The 17084-nt window shown below is 45.4% G+C and overlaps 1 protein-coding gene across 2 annotated transcripts in view; it reads left to right on the plus strand.

Annotated features, from left to right (window-relative positions):
- Nucleotides 1–17084, plus strand: part of ABCC1 (ATP binding cassette subfamily C member 1) — a 136264-nt gene that overhangs the window by 68256 nt on the left and 50924 nt on the right. For both annotated transcript variants that reach the window (XM_045819382.1, XM_045819383.1), the window contains exons 8-12: nucleotides 200–430; nucleotides 1125–1302; nucleotides 2602–2763; nucleotides 10342–10434; nucleotides 12152–12355. In XM_045819382.1, coding sequence (XP_045675338.1) covers nucleotides 200–430; nucleotides 1125–1302; nucleotides 2602–2763; nucleotides 10342–10434; nucleotides 12152–12355 — 868 coding nt within the window. The remainder of the gene's footprint in view (nucleotides 1–199; nucleotides 431–1124; nucleotides 1303–2601; nucleotides 2764–10341; nucleotides 10435–12151; nucleotides 12356–17084) is intronic.

The raw sequence follows: 17084 nt of genomic DNA on the forward strand, positions 1-17084 counted from the left end.
TTCCTGAAGTCATACCACTGGCCAATGGCCAAGCCAGGATCCTGAGTCCATGCTCATAACCACCACGTTAAGCTGCCTCTGTGATGACTGTTTTACCTCGGCCAGGCCTCCGTGCAATGCAGGTTCTCTGGCCCTCTCCTGCAGTCGGGGGCCTCAGTCTCAGGCAGACCCCATAGGGCCCACCTTCTTTATGTTCCAGGCAGCCGGTGAAGATCGTGTACTCCTCCAACGACCCCGCCAAGCCCAAAGGGAGCTCCAAGGTGGATGTGAATGAGGAGGCTGAGGCTCTGATTGTCAAGTCCCCCCAGAAGGAGCGGGAGCCGTCCCTGTTCAAGGTGCTCTACAAGACCTTTGGGCCCTACTTTCTCATGAGCTTCCTATTCAAGGCCCTGCACGACCTTATGATGTTTGCCGGCCCGGAGCTCTTGAAGTAAGATCTCTTCCCTCCCAGCTGGGCAACTCTTCACATCCTTGACCTTTCTCTTGTGATGCTCCTAACTCTCCCTTGGGGTCATGCGGCATGCCCCAGGGGGCTTATAGCCAGTCTCTTCCTCTGCCTGCTGTGCTTAGTGCTTTGCTTTATTAGCATCTTAATTAAGGCCACATTTAGTGCAAGTAACAGAAACCTACTATGCCCCCTTGAAGCCAAAAGGGGGAAGATAGAGGATTGTCTTAGGAAGTGAAGAGCATGCCAGATCACATGAAAACTGCAGCCTCAACCAGAAAGTCAGAAAGGAGGTCCCCACTTCTCTGTCTATCTCCCTTCCTCCCTCCGTTACTCTCTCTCACTGTCTCTTTGTTTCCTCTCTCTGTGTGACTCTTTGGGCCACACATTTGTTCTCTAACCCTTCCTGCTCTGTTCCCTTATGGTCTCTATTTGGTCACCTTTGGGTGACTCACAGGTGGTGAGATGGAACGGGTGGTGAGAAGCCTAAGGCCCCCTGTCATGTGAGACTGGTATGGGCAGCCTGCACACTCAGGTCACCATCTATAAACTTGAAGTACTAGTGTTCACCTCACGCGGCTTGGGAGACAGTCAAAAATGCTGAAACCGAAAGGCTTTTCCCTCCATGTGCATGGCATGGTGTGACGTCATTCTGGGCTCTGTCCTTGCTCCTTTTTAGATTGCTCATCAGCTTTGTGAATGACAAGAAGGCCCCAGACTGGCAGGGCTACTTCTACACGGTGCTCCTGTTTGTGTGCGCCTGCCTGCAGACCCTTGTGCTGCACCAGTACTTCCACATCTGCTTCGTCAGCGGCATGAGGATCAAGACGGCCGTCATTGGTGCTGTCTATCGGAAGGTGGGTGAGGCCAGGGCGTGGGCAAGTGAGCTGACTTTACCATCTGCTGTGGCCTCAGAATCCATAGGGACTTGACCCAGTCACTCTGGGACCACCATGGGGATTGCAAGCCCAGCTTCTGGAACAGTAGCACTGGGGTGGCTAAGTGACTGCCAGTGGCAAGGATTGACAGTTACGCATTAGGCCTCAGCAAGGCTGATTTCAGGGATGAGTCTGTAGAATGTCCCTAAGTTCCCGTGTCAGCCCCGGGAGGTTGAATTTCTTAGGTGGTGTTGGATTTGGGGAAATCCAAGTTCAAATCCTTGCTCTGCTGTTCATAGTCTGTGTTTGAGTTTGTTCTGACTCTCTCTTTGAACTGAGAGGATGGCTGTTCCCTGGATGACAGAGTACTTAGCAGGCATTTGTGCACCAGTCCTAAAGGAACTGGATTACCTTCTTAGTCCCTACGTTCTTTAGCGTCTAGGGCAAGGACGCCGCTTGGGCCCCATGGGTTGGGATAGTCGAAAAAAATGGACTAGATCATTGGTTCTCAGCCCCACCTGCAAGTTAGACTTACCTGGAGAGGTTTAAAAACTTCTGATGCCCAGGCCTCATCTCGACCAACTAAATTAGGATCTCTGAGGGTGGGAGCCAGGCATCAGTATTTCTAGAAGTCCCCAGGTAATATTGTGAAACCATGCTTGAGAACCAGGGTGATTTTATGCATCCAGGTGATATTTGGCCATGTCTGGAGATATTTTTGGTTGTTATAACTGGGCGTGGGGGCATCTAGTGGGGAAAGGCCAGGGATGCTGTTAAATGTCCTATAATGTACAGGACTACCCCACCAAGAAAGACTCAGGCTCCAATGCCAGGAATGCCAACATTGAGAAGCCCTGGCCTGCCTCTTGGTTCTTCAGTGTGTCTGGGAACCAGCAGCATCGGCATCACCTGGGAACCCATTAGAAATACAGAGTCTCAGGACCTGCCCCAGACCTGCTGAATCAGAGCCAGTGTGCTAACAAACTTCCCAGGTGAGGTGAGTGCACATGTACCAGTGCGCAAAGCCCGAGTTGAGGCGACCTTTATGGTCCCTTCCACATTGAAGAGCTCAAGATAGGGAGGCAGTGAGTGCCGTCAATAAGAGTGAGGGTTTTGTGATGAGATGGATGAGCTGGAAAGGCAGGTAAGTCGGCAGGGGAGGAGGAAAGAATGGCCTTTCCACATGTGAGTAGTCTCCTTCCTTCACACACACCTGGAGGCATTCCTGGGCTCCTCACCTGCCACGCTCACCCTCTTTCCCTCTCCTTTGCCCCACAGGCCCTGGTGATCACCAATTCTGCCAGAAAATCCTCCACGGTTGGGGAGATCGTCAACCTCATGTCTGTGGACGCCCAGAGGTTCATGGACCTGACCACGTACATTAACATGATCTGGTCAGCCCCTCTGCAAGTCATCCTTGCGCTCTACCTTCTGTGGCTGGTGTGTGTTTGATGTGGTTCCCAGTCATGTGGGGAGGGACCTCCATGGGTGGGCGGTGGGGGCAAGGGAGCTGGTGTCCATGATAAGAAGTCATGTAACTCACTGGTATTTATGCTGTCATTTGCTTTTTATTTTCTGACCCATCAGCCAATTTCTGGATATTTTATTCCTTTCCTCAGTTGTTAGGTTTATGTTCCCTTCAGTGGAATGGTATTTGCATTTATCTTTTCTTGAAAGTATATGTAATGAACAACTCTACAACATACACTTCATATTTCTGCCACTGTATTCTCCCACATACCAACCTACCCATTTATTCACTGGTCCTAAATTATGTTGGTCAAGATATCTCTTGGTTGCAAAGGGTAGAAATATATCAGATAAATCAGCAAAGGTATGCTGAGAACAAACAGCTTCTGAACAGCAAACAACATGAAGAGACTAAATAGAGATGGCTGGGAAGCTACAGAAGCCCTGTAGGGACTCTCCTTGGGGGAGCGAAGCTGAGGGAGCAGGTGGTGCCCTTGCCTAAGGTCCTCTCCATTTCCATAGGGCTGATGGGGGCTCTGATCTGGGCTTTGGCCTGTCTGCAAGGTCACCACAGCAGTTAATAATGCCAACAGCCATTTGTGTCTGAACGAAGGGGGCAAGCAGGAGCAGCAGGTGTCACCATATGCACCTGGCCTTCCTGCTGGGACCACTCTGGTCAGACCAGCCAGTGCCCCAGGAGCCATCAGCACCTGCCTGGATCTGGCTGGATTCCCCAAACTGCCCAGCACACGAGCCCTCACAGAGGTCACTTCTACACAAGACCATCTTTTGTGTAACAAACGAGAGAGACTTAGCAAACTGGAGAGCTGCAGGAGCTCTCCGGGGTACGTGGGGATTCTCCAGGGTCTGAGGGGCCAGAGAAAGCCATTAAAATTTTTTAAAATTTATCCTCATCTAAGGATATGCTTATTGGTTTTAGAGAGAGGAAGGAGGGGGGAGAGAAAGAGAGAGAAGCATCGATTGGTTGCCTCTGCATGTGCCCCAGTTGGGGATCAAACCTGCAACCTAGGTATGTTCCCTGACTGGAAATTGAACCTGCAACCTTTTTTGGTGTGTGGGATGATGCTCCAACCAACTGACCCACCTGGCCAGGGCCAGAGAGCCATTTGTATATCCCCCTCCATTTCCATAGGGTGGGTGGGGGCTCTATCCAGGTCTCTGGCCTGCCCACAAGGTTGCTGCAGTGTGCTTCTGGACACACCACCCAAGCCCATTTTGGCCCCAAACAAAGGGAGCAAGCAGGACCAACTGAGTATTACTACACACATGTGTCCTCTCCATCCATAGCCTCTCCAGCTAGTTAGGCCAGTGCCCTGTATGCCTTAGGCACCTGCTGGGCTCCTACTGGCTGCCAGAACCACCTGACACACAGCCTACAGAGACTGCTTTTACATTAGGCCACTTCCCCGAGACTGGGAGAGGTAGCTATTTTATCTAATTTGTATAAACAAACATAGAAAATCAAACGAAATGAAAAGACAGAAGAATCTCAAATGAAAGAATTAAGAAAAAACCCCAAAATAAAACCCCTAAGGAAGTGAAGGTAAGTAATTTGCCTAATAAAGAATTCAAAGAAACAGTCATAAGGATGCTCACAAACTGGAGAGGGGAATAGAGGAACTTAGGGAGAACAACAAAGAGAAAGGAAAGAAGAAAGCAGGCCCAAAGAGTACAATAACTGAAATGAAGAAATATATTAGGAGGAATGAACAGCAAATTTGCTACACAGAAGAGTGTATCAAAGACCTGAAACCCTAGTGGAAGTCAACCAGTCAGAAAAGCAAAAAGGTAAAGAATTAAAAAAAAATGAGCATGGTCTAAGGGACCTCTGGGATAACATCAAGCATACTAACATCTGCATCATAGGGGTTCCCAGAAGGAGAAGAAAGAAAGGGATAGAAAGCCCATTTGGAGAAATAATGGCTAAAAACTTTCCTAACCTGAGAAAGGACACAGACATCCAGGACCAGAAAGCACCAAGAGTTCCAAATAAGATGAACCCAAAGAGGCCCACACCAGGACGTACTGTAATTAAAATGGCAACAATTAAAGAGACAGTCTTGAAGGCAGCAAGAGGAAAATGAGTTCCATATGAAGGAAACCTTATGAGACTATCAGCAAATTTACAGGTCAGAAGGGAGTGGTGGGACATCTCGAAAGTGCTGAAAGAAAGGAACCTACAACTTAAAATAATTGCCCCAGCAAGGTTATCAATCATTCACTGTTGAAGAAAAAGCAGTGTTCCAGACAAACAAGAACTAAAGGAGTTCACCACCATTAAATCAGCTTTACAGGAACTGTTAAAGGGTCTTCTTTAAGCAGAAAAGGAATGGCCATAACCCAAAATAAGAATATATGGGAAAGGAAAAAAAATCTCACAGGTAGTGCCAAATATTTAATAAATACAGCAAATGAGATATTTAAAAGGTTACTATGAAGGTCCAAAGAAAAAAGTATGAAACAACTCAAACTAAAATACGCAGTTAGGAGATATGCAACACAGAAAGATCTAAAACGTGACATCGATAACATAAAGCATGGAAGGGGGAGTAAAAACCTGGTCCTTAGAAAATATATTCAGACTTACTGTCTTCAAATAGATTGCTACAGATAAAGAATGATAGATAAGGTAGGGCAAAAGTAGGCTTACAGTTCCTATGAAAAAGGATACAATAATTAATAAATAGTGATACAAGAATAAGCTCTTGGTTTCTCATGCTCACAACTGTACACCTCCTTTCGCCCCACCTGTACAAAAACCTCATGGTAACCACAAACCAAAGAATCTACAAAAGATGCACAAAGAGCAAAGAGAAAGGAACACTAAAGAGCAACAGTGAACCATAAGGGAAGAGGTGAAGAGAAGAAAGGGAACAGAAGACAGCTATAGAACAACCTAAAAACAACAAACAACATGGCGATAAGTGCATACTTATTAATAATTACTTTAAATGTAAATGGGTTAAATGCTTCAGCGAAAAAGCACAGGGTGGCTGAATGGTTTTAAATCATGACCCATCGATGTGCTGGCTGTAAGAGACTCAGTTCAGATTGAAAGACACATACAGCTTGAGAAGGAAGGGATGGAAAAAAATATTCCATGCAAACAGAAACAAAAAGAAAGCAATATATTTTTGGACATGCCTCCTGGGGCAAGGGCAACAAAAGAAAAAATAAAGAAATGGAACTATATCAAACTAAAGAGCTTTTGTACTGTGAAGGAAATCAAAACAAAAGATAATCTACTGAATGGGAGAAGATATTTCCAAATGATATTAATCCAATAAAGGATTAATATCCAAAATATATGAGGAAACTCATACAACTTAACACCAAAAAAAACAAAGGACCTGAACAGACATTACTCCAAAGAGTACATAAAAATGGCGAATAGACCTGTTAGAAGATGTTCAACATCACTAATCATCAGGGAAATGCAAATTAAAACCACAGTGAGATATTGTCTCACCTGTCAGAATGTCTACTGTTAATAAATCAACAAATAACAGGTGTGGATGAGGATGTGAAGAGGGAACCCTTGTGCACCATTGGTGGGAGTGTAAATCGGTGCAGCCACTGTGGAAAACAGTGTGGAGGGTCCAAAAAATTAAAAATAGAACTACCTTATAACCCAACAATTGTGCTTCTGGATATTTATGCAAAGAAAACAAAAACATTAATTTGGAAAGGTACTTGTACTCCTGCGTTCCATGTAGCATTAGTAGTAATAACCAAGATATAAGAGCAATCTAAATGAATGGGTACACAATGAAATATTATTTGGCAATAAAAAAGAATGAATTCTTGCCATTTGTGACATAATGGATAGACTGAGAGGGTATTATGCTAAGGGAAATAAGTCAGGGAAAGACAAATACTGTATGATTTCACTTAGATGTGGAATCTAAAATAGTAGAACATGACCCATAAAATAGCAGAAACAGACCCATAGTTACAGTGAACAAGCTGATAGTTGCCAAAGGGGGGTTGTGGACAGATGGGAATAAAAGAAAAAAAAAAAGAAACTAAAAAATCGAGTTGGGAAAAGTGGAAAGGGTAGAAAGAAGGCACTACATTCAAAATATTTGCACTAGAGTTCACTCCCAATGTCTGCTGAGTAATAAGATGGTTAGAGCTTCCCCTGTTTCAGGCAACAACACTTTTTCTGCCCCTCTGGTTCCTTGGAGATCTCTCTCTCTCTTTTTTAATCCTCACCTGAGGATATATTAGTTGATTCCAGACAGACAGAGAGAGAGAGAGAGAGAGAGAGAGAGAGAGAGAGAGGCACTGATGTGAAAGAGATATCAGCCAGTTGCTTCCCGTATGCACTGTGGCTGGGGGCAGAACCTGAAACCCAGTCCTGTGCCCTGACTGGGAATTGAATCAGCGACCTTTTGGTTTACAGAATGACGTTCCAATCAACTGAGTCACACTGTCTAGGGCTCCTTGGAGATCTCTTGATGCAATTTTGTGTTTGAGGCAGATAGGATTACAACATCCAGTGTTATGGCTGTAGGCATAATTGCAACATCTGAGTACATTTTCCTAAAAATTAAAAAAAAATCCCACAATTTAAAAATAGCCTAAGCAAATAAAGGCAATTTTGGGAGTGCATGCGTGTAACTGAAAAGTCCAGGGACTTCAGACATGGTTGGATCTAGGAGTTCAAGGAATGCTGCAGGGACTTAGCTTTGCTCTTTAATCATTTTTTAGTCATGTTTTCCTGCCAATTGACCTTATTTCCAATGGGATTTCCCTAAGTGGCTTTTATAGCTTTGGGCTTGTATTACTTTTACAGATAGCACTACTCTTTACCTTAGCCAGAGCCCCAGGGAGCATTCTGATTGGCCTGGCAAAGTCCTGTCTGGTTGGGGATGACTGGTGTAGACCAAAAATAGGTTTCTCTGATTGTCCAGCCTAGGTCAAAGCCCTCACACTGTGGAAGGGGTGGAGGTATGATTGACAGCCCTTCTACCAGAAAAGGGGCAGTTTCCAAAATCAGAAGATGATGAGCAAAGATGCTCATATCCTGTCACATGCCTTATTCTTTTACCCCCTCTGAGCCTTTGCATGTGCATTTCTTTCCACCAGGAACACCCTTCCATCCTTCCTCTTTAAGGATGAAATGCTATCCACCCCTCAAGACTGTGACCAGTGCCACTGATTTTTTTCCTTCTCACATAAACGGATTTATTCCTCTTTTGAATCCCAGTAGCTTTAGTATAGAAACTCATCTGATTTTACCTTTTAAAATAGTGTATTGCACACTCAGTATAACACCCCCTCCTCTCTTGGGAGTCTGTTAGCTACTCACGGACTCATAGGGTCTTGTTTTTGGAACCTGTGGGTGCAGTCCCAGTGGGGCCTGCTGCATAATAGGTACACCACAAATTATCTGTTGATTTGGCTGTATTTTATGGTTTTTGTGTATTTATAGAGCAGGTGGCAAATGATTATAAATTGTTTCTCTTAATGAAACTTAGAAAATAAATGCTAGAATTTAGATATCAAAATTAATATCTTTTTGGCACCTGCTTGCCCAGAAAGTGCTGCCGTGAGCAAAATATTTTTGGAATACTTCTTTTAGAATTGCTTTGGGGTTGGTTTATGAACTATTAAGAAAATTGCTTTGTTTCAGTGGGGGTTGGTGAATGTATTATTGGTATTTGGGGCCGGTTAGTTGTCGGTTGTGGGGGCTGCTCTTCGTGGTGTAGGATGTTTAGCAGCATCCCTGGCCGCTACCCACAAGACACCAACAACACAAAACTCTCCTCACTCCCCAGTTATGGCAGCCTGAATGTGTCTAGACATTGCCAGATGTCCCCTTGGGGGAAATTGGTTGGAGACCACAGGCTTAGTTCAGCAATAGGTTTCTCTATTTTGATCCTCAAAAACATGGTGTAGGATAGTGGGTGACAGCGTGGGCTCTGGACTCCGACTGCCTGGGTTTATTAAATCCTGCCTCATTCCATCGCTCACTCTATGACTTAACTCTTAATGTCCCTAAGCCTCAGTGTCCTCTTCTGTAAATCAGTGATGATGACAGTACCTCTTATCAGAGGGATGTTGAGACAGAGAATCGAGTAAATTAATGCAGATAATGTTTATGGAACAGTGCATGGTACACAGATGTTCTCAGTTTCTTTTAGTTACTACTATTTGCTGTCAATACTCTGAATGCTTTCATTGGTTGGTAGAAATCACCTTTGTTCTCAAAGGTAGATTAATCTTCACCTCACCAAAGCCATTTGGATCAACCGGAGTATTGTTTTTGGGACTAGGCCTGGAGCCCTTGCAGGTGACTACTGGGAAGGGACTAACACTCCTGTTTTTCTGAATGCGTAAGGGGAAAAAGAAGCACACGGCCCTATAATTCCATCTCTGTGTTTCAGCTAAGTAAATCCACACAGGGCCAACTTCTCAGGCGGTCTCCGTGTATTTGTGGAATTTGGAAGATACAGATCTGTATTGTCACCTCCTATCAACCGCTCAGAGACTGTAGTCTGCCAATGGGACGAGAAAAAATCTACAACCTCTTATCTGTAAATCTCATTCAAACAGCTATGAAAATCCAGAGTTTTTCTTAACTTATCTGGTGGCAAATCTTGACCTGAATGGATATGAACTATTTATAACCTTGATTGTTTCTCTCCATGCAGATATACTTATTTTGCTGCTGTAAAATCAATGCATTTGATTATGGAGTGCTGTGCCGGGGCCTGCTGGGGGTGGGTGCAGTCGAAGGGCATATACCCGTGTGCCAGGAGTCCCCAAGTGCATGCCGGGTTGATGGTTCAGGAGGATGCAGGGCTGTAATTTGTTACAGCAGGCTGAGGGGAGGGCTGAGCTGCAGGGTCAAAGTTTTGGGGGAAACTAGGTACAGGCTTGCAAGCATCCTTTCCATGGAGTCACACAGGATGCCCTTGACTCCCCAGCAGCCAGGTGTGACAGCTCGTGGGGAGTGTTGCCACCTAGGGAAGCTCGGTAGAGACCTGGAGTCCAGGGTTTTTGTCGGGGGCTGGTCACATAGTCAGCCTCTGCCTGGCACTTGCCAAGCTCCCAGACTTCCAGAAGGAAAAGGGGGTTCAGCACACACCATATTGTTTGTACCAACAGTTTAGGCACAGGGAGCTGGTTGGATCAGTTCTGAGAATGTGGGAACCCTCCCCCAAACCCGAGCTCCCACATGCAGCCAAGGGCCAGGTTTGTAAGCAGACCTTCACACAAGGTAAATCCTCAGGCTGGCTGTGTTAACTGTTTTTTGCTCAAGACCTTATTACCTTTCTAAAATTCTAAAGTTCAAATTTGCAAAACTTATCTGGTCCCAAGGGTTCCAATAAAGGGTCATGGACCTGCATAATCTTAAAGGGGTTGTGGCATCCCCTGAGATGGTCAGGAATATATCTGATTTAACAGCCCGTTGTTGGGTTAAAGTAACATAACTACAGCAAACTTGCAGAGTCGGGGCGGGGAGGCTCGGCCTGGGGAAGCCCTGTGTGAAGGCCTTTGTTCTCTTTCCTCCCTTAGAACCTGGGCCCCTCCGTCCTGGCTGGTGTGGCTGTGATGATCCTCATGGTTCCCCTCAATGCTTTCATGGCCATGAAGACCAAGACCTACCAGGTAGGCTCTCTGTCTCCACAGGACTCCGGGCTGGGCCCTGACCTGTGGTCTTTCTATGTGGGTTTTAGCTGAGTTCCTTCTGCTCAGGATGTGGGGTTCTCGGCCTTGCATGCCTGTTGGGATCCCCTGAGGAGCTTTAACAAATACTGATGTCCAGACTCCACTCCTGGGATTCTGATTCAACTAATATGGGTAGGACCTGGGCTTCCGGAGTCTTTAAAGCTTCCCCGGTGATTACAACGGGCAGCCCACGTTGTGAGCTCCTAAAATCATTAGACTTAGTGAGCCAGGGACTGGAAGCATGTTTGTGATCCTCCAAGAAATTCCTTATTTCCCAGGAATGTATTCGTGTGTGTGTTTTTAAGGGTAAGCAAAAATTACCCCTACTTTCCCCCTCTTACCTTATGCTAGGTGCAGTGGTCAACTCTTTAGTTTCAGAGACACTTTGTATTTTTTAAGTTTCTAAATACCCAAGTAGCAGAGTGAATGCCTTCTCATTATTTAAAAAATGTCAAAACAAAGGTTTATAGATTAAAAGGGGACGTCCCCTTTCCTATCCTCAACTGCAGTGAACACCGTGAAGCAAATTCTTCTAGGACTTTCTATGCATTAATGTAGAGATCTGGTTAAATAGTTACATTGTGTGTGTGTTGGGGGGGGGGCTGTTTTTTAAATCTTTTACATATTTTTTGTATTGTCACCACATATATTTTACACAAACGGGCCTGTTTGGCAGCCTGATGTCGTCCCCATGCCTTGGGGATCTTGAGCATGCCACAGCCTGACTTCATTCTCTTGAACTGGTGCCTAATGGTCCACAGCAGAGACGGGCCAGAGTTTTTTCTCTGCTCCCATGTCAACGGCTGTTGGCTATTTATGAAGTGCCTATGGCATTTCAAAGAGGAGGGCCTGACCTCACCGATGATGCCTTAGAAGAGATGGCTTCAGGACGTGGGCCTGTTGGAATGAGGCCTCCTCAGGCAGGAGTGGGGGGGGGATGGCAAGAGAGGACAGGCAAGGAAGGGGCTTGTGGCTGTATCCGCTTTTATCCTCTTGATATGTAGGCTTCCCTGAGCAGGGAAGTAGGCCTGCCTCTGAAACGGCTTCTTAAAGTGTCCTCGTCTGTGCCCCAGTCATGACCGTAGCATTCAATAATCGGGTTCTCATGAGCATTAAATGACTAAATGCATGTAAAGTGCTCAGAAAGTGCCTGGTGTGTGGAAAGAGCCAGATGCTATTAGAAATGTTTAACAATGTATGGTGCAGGTACCCAGGGGTCGGAACCAGTTCTGGCTGTTGTAGGAACACTTCGGTATTGTAAACAACCATGCCTGGCTGCAAATTTATAAAGAAAATAACAAAGCAGAAGGGAAAAACCCAATATGATTTCTCTCATGTTTGGATCTTCGGAGTAGGAACCATGTCCCCGCTTCTTCCCTGGATACCTGAAGGATTTTCTTGCCTCTATTCCTTGATCTAATAGGTTTCTTTGTGTCTAATTTAATGTGCTTCGAAGCAGGTTTTTTTCTCATTGATAGGAGTTCCTTGGAGTGCTCTCAGGTCAGCAGTAGGGTTCATGCAATTGCAGGGTCAGCTCAGTTTTTGCACCCTTAGGAAGGCCCTTTAGTGGGTAGGGGTGTGGAGTGATGGTCTGCCACCAGGGCCAGGAGTGAGTGGGCCAGCCCCAGATGTGAGTTGATTGCTCTTCTCTTTGAAGGTAGCCCACATGAAGAGCAAAGACAATCGGATTAAGCTGATGAATGAAATTCTCAATGGGATCAAAGTGCTCAAGCTCTATGCCTGGGAGCTGGCGTTCAAAGACAAGGTGCTGGCCATCAGGCAGGAGGAGCTGAAGGTGCTGAAAAAGTCTGCCTACCTGGCAGCTGTGGGGACCTTCACCTGGGTCTGCACACCTTTCCTGGTGAGTGAAGCCAGATCTATCTTGGCCCATATTATTTTATGTTTTGTTTTGTTTTCATACCTAAGTATTTTCAAAATGTCACTGTTCCAACAAGGTCTTCTTCTATTATTCCCTTTAAAATTGTCGCACACATCCACATCCTTTATTTTATTCATCACATTTAGGAGTTTCCAACCCAGGGTACTCAAAGCAGCCAGTTCAGGAACTGTTTTTACAGGTTCCCTGTGAAATGAGGCGTTTGCCCCAGAACGTCCACCCGCACTCTCTGCGTCCTTCATTGAGAAAGTCTTGCTAAGCATACAAGTGTCCGCTGAACCAAACTGCGTGCTCAGTGCCGTAGCTGAGCTATGTTACGGTGTCAGGTCCTTCCCTGTGGCTGACTGGCCACAAACTTGTGTTGGCCGTGACCTGTGCACCACACTTTGAGTGGCAATGCCAAACACACTCCAAAATTTACTTAATTGTTTCATTTATTGTGTCTCCACTGGAGTGTCAGCTCCAGGAAGGCAGGGATTTTGTCTTTTCTGTTCACTGCTCTATCCTCAGTGCCTAAAATAGTGCAACTTGGCACCCAACAAATATTTGTCATTGATTGTAAAAAAAAAAAAATTCAAACCATACAGAAAGTTATAAAATGAAAAATAAGTTGTCTTTCCTCCCATCTGTCCCTCTCCTCTGAAGTGACGATTTCATGTATCTTTTCAGAAAAAATATTTATGTATTTGGATATTTAAAGAATAGTTTTAATATATTGAAGTGGAGTCATACTCCAGTGTTCTAGACCTTTTTAGACTTAACTGTATAACCTTGGTTCCTGCTTGGACCCGCCTTGTCCGTGTCAGCGAGTGCCTGTGCAGTGTGTAGGTGTGCCACAGCTGGCTTTCCTGTCTCCCAGGCCCGGCTCTTTAGGGTGGTTCTTACTCTGCTCTTATGACCCACGCTGCAGCGAATGTTCCAATATGCATGGTTTGGGGTAGTTTAGTGGGTCTCTCCCAGGCTGGCTAGCTTTGAAAACTTTAAAGACGGCAGTGCAAGCCACTGTTTTACAAAGATGGTCCCAGACCAAGAGGCCGTGTGGAGATGGACCACGCACAGTTGATAGCTAAGAATGGTTAAGGATGATTTCAGATGGTGCCCATATTTGTGTTTTCCCTTCTGTCTTGGTATTCTAACTATGTCTTAAAATGTTGCGCTAATAATGATTATTACTTAGCTATATCAGCAAATATATATTCTTATGGGAAGTTCTATGAACTAAAAGCTCACATTTTCATAAGTTTCTTTTAGACTAACATTTACTTCACCACAGCTGAATTGCAGGTAGAATGTTTAGGGAAGCTCCTGCCTTTTTTTTTTTTAAAGATTTAATTTATTTTTTTAGAGGGGAGGGGAGGGAGAATGTGAAGGAGAGAAACATCGATCAGTTGCCTCTCTCAGGCCCCTAACTGGGGACCTGGCCCACAGCCCAGGCATGTACCCTGACCGGGAATTGAACCAGTGACCTTTCGTTTGGCAAGCCAGTGCTCAATCCACTGAGCCACACCAGCTAGGGCGCCTGTGTTTTCAGTGTTTGCCGAAGTGTATTCATTCTGACACTGGATTTTATTAGGCTCAGCTTACTGTCTTCAGAGTTGGAACCCTCCGGCTAGGCAGTGTGGGGAAAAGCAGCAATGCCCACACTTGAGGGGGTATTGGGATCCGCTGGGGGGCTTGCTCAGGCATAGCTCCTTGGGCCCCACCCACAGTTTCAGGTCCAGTAGGTCTGGGTAGGGCCTGAGTGTTAGTAGTTCTAGCATGTTCCCAGGTGCTACTGATGCTGTTGGTTTGGGGTACACACTTTGGGAACCATTGGAGTAAATCCCCACTCTTCAGTGTGGCTCACAACCAGAGTGGTATTACCTGCTTGCATATTAGAAATGCATACCCTCAGGCCTCACCCCAGACCAGGTGAAACAGAATCTGAATTTTGGCAGCCTCCCCTCAGGCAGTTTGAGAAACAATGAGAAAAAGTAGGAGTAAGCAGACTTTTTGTGCAGGACCAGCTAGTAAGTGTTGTAGGTGTTCTGAGCCATATGGTCTCTATCACAACTACTTAGTGTAGCCACAGATAATACATAAATGAATGGTTGTGGTTGTGTTCCCATAAAAATTTATTTATAGACACTGAATTCATATAATTTTTGCATCATAAAGTATTATTATTTTGATTTAAAAAATAATTTAAAAATGTAAAAGCCATTCTAAGCTCAAGGGCCAGACAACAGATGTGGACCACAGGCCATAGGATGCTGAGCCCAGAATGGAATGTTCTTCTGAGAGTCAGGACAGCTGCTGAATTCTGCTGCCCGCTCACATCAGGACCCGAAGCCAGTCATCCTGCCTCCCTGCCTCTGGGTTTTCACATATGAAGGGGTTAGGCTGCAGAGATGTCACATACAGGGCCCTGCCCTGCCCTGCCCTGCCCCACGTCCCCCGCCCACACCAGACATCCACAGTCAGCTGGGGTGTTCCCTCCCACCAAGTTCTGTTTGAGCAGCACTCCAGGTGACCAGTGTCAACTGCCCGGAGTTGGCACGAGAAGAGACTTGGCATCTCTTCGCTCTTCTGGGACTCTGTGTTCCTAAGACCCCCCCTTGCAGCTCAAACACTCCAGCATTCTGGGTTAGGAGGTTCTGCTGTCTCATTCTGTTCACACTCCAGTCTCCCCGACCGTCCCCAGGTACTTGACACCCCTTTTTGAGTTTTAAAAGTAAAAGCAATATAACTCTGGATGGTAATTGTATAGCATGTTCATTTCATTATTTTCTTTTTAAAAAAATATGTATTTATTTTTAGAGGGGAAAGGAGGAAGAGAGAGAGAGAAACATTGATCAGTTGCCACTCTTGCACCCCTAGCCCTGACCAGGAACCAAACCAGCAACCCTGTGGTCTGCAGGCTGGCACTCAATCCACTGAGCCACACCAGCCAGGGCGGTTTTTCTTTAAGTTGTTAAATAGTCTTTACATGTTTGTAACTAGTAGTTGTATTTTGTATATGTGATACATTTTGTTTTAAAAACAGCCATGCATTGCCATGGTAAAAATGGTTAAAGCTGTCCTAAAGGACTTGCAGCAGGGTTTTGCGACCTCCGTGCTGTTGACACTCGGGACCCGATCATTCTTTGTCTGTTTGGTGTGGGGGTTGTCCCCTGCATTGTACAGTGCTTAGCAACACTCCTGACCTCTGTCCTCTCGATGCCAAGTGGTGCCTGTCCCTCCACCTCTCCAGTTGGGACAAAATAGTCTCCAGACATGGAAATGTGCACCCTGCCCCCAAGCCTGGCGGCTTCTGTGTATTTACAGAGAAAGCCTACATATACAGCATAACAGTGACTCTGCACAAGTAATGTCATTAAACTTATATATCTCTTTTAGTTACTTTTATACAAGTGATAGCAATCATTCAGAACTCCAAGGTGTTTGAATTACTTTTTTTTCTAATAGGAAAAGATTGTCAGTCAGAGGAGCAAGTGTCAGGGTTTAGTCTATGGTTTGTGTGCTCTTAGGACAGGGGCTCCTTTTCCCATAACCCTTTCCCCTGCACATTAGATCCTCTGACCAGACTGAGTTTCCAGCTTGTCACCTGAACGTGCTGACTCTTCATTTATTATCTCCCGCCCTGGTCTCTATTAGGAAGCTGCAGCAAGAGATGCTTAAGCGTGGGACTGGCTTGACCTTGAATCTGCGGCTCAGTTTTGGGGTGGGTGATGGAGTTTGTTGAGCTGTTGGGCGTGAAACAGATGAGCCTGGGTGTCAGCTGGGCCCTGGGCCATGGCTGAGACACCAAAACCTCTGACTACATTAGGATAAAATATGTAGCCCTCAGTTTCCTTGGAAGGTGTTTGCACATTCACTGGTGAATTCCTGTGCTTCAAGGATGATGAGGTGTTTACCCACGGGTAGGTGTGATGGAAGACAGAGGCCTGGGGAGGTCAGACAGGAGTGGGGATGCCATGTAGTGGGATTGATGGGACTGTTTTTCTGGAGTACAGAGCCTGGCATTTATCATGTCCACTTAATGCACTTTTCTTAAAATAGCATCTCCAGGCAGCCAGCAATATTTAACATTTTCTGCCTTGGAAGATTTGTGCACTTCTTACCTTCTACTTGCCTTATATCTCCCTTCATTAGATAATTATCATTCCAGATGGTAGTTATCTGTTGTAATTCTCCACTGATCAGATCATACATGGACATCATGTTTTTTTTCTTGTATCCCTAGAACACAGGGGACTTGGCAAATGGTGCACACTCTGTAAGTGTAGGTAGAGGAATGATTGAATAAGTGAATGAATGAAATATTTGAGGAAACTATTAGTCAGGAACTCTTTGCAAGAGGCAGAAACCTAATTCAGATTGACTAGAGTGAAATAGAGAGATTTTCAAGTTAAAAAACTGAAAAGTCTAGGAAAGTGCTGGTTTTAAGTGTGGTGAGGGTCTCAGGCATGGCTGCATCTAGGTGCTCCAATGATCCGTATCCATCTCTTAGCTCTGCTTTCTTCTTGGTTTTGTCAGACATGTGCTCGCCATGCAGTTACAGTTGGTCCTGTTACCTCCTATGAGGAGAGAACCCTCCTTTCTCTGTCAGTTCCTACAAAGCTGTGAGATTGAGTCTTGTTGATTCTACTTGGCTACACGCTTATCCTGAATCCCTAAAGCCAGGGAGACAGGAAGCTTGGATTGACCCTGC

The sequence above is a fragment of the Phyllostomus hastatus genome, unplaced genomic scaffold (assembly GCF_019186645.2).
Source record: "Phyllostomus hastatus isolate PE091 unplaced genomic scaffold, TTU_PhHast_1.1 phas_scaffold_385, whole genome shotgun sequence".
Classification (NCBI taxonomy): Eukaryota; Metazoa; Chordata; class Mammalia; order Chiroptera; family Phyllostomidae; genus Phyllostomus; species Phyllostomus hastatus.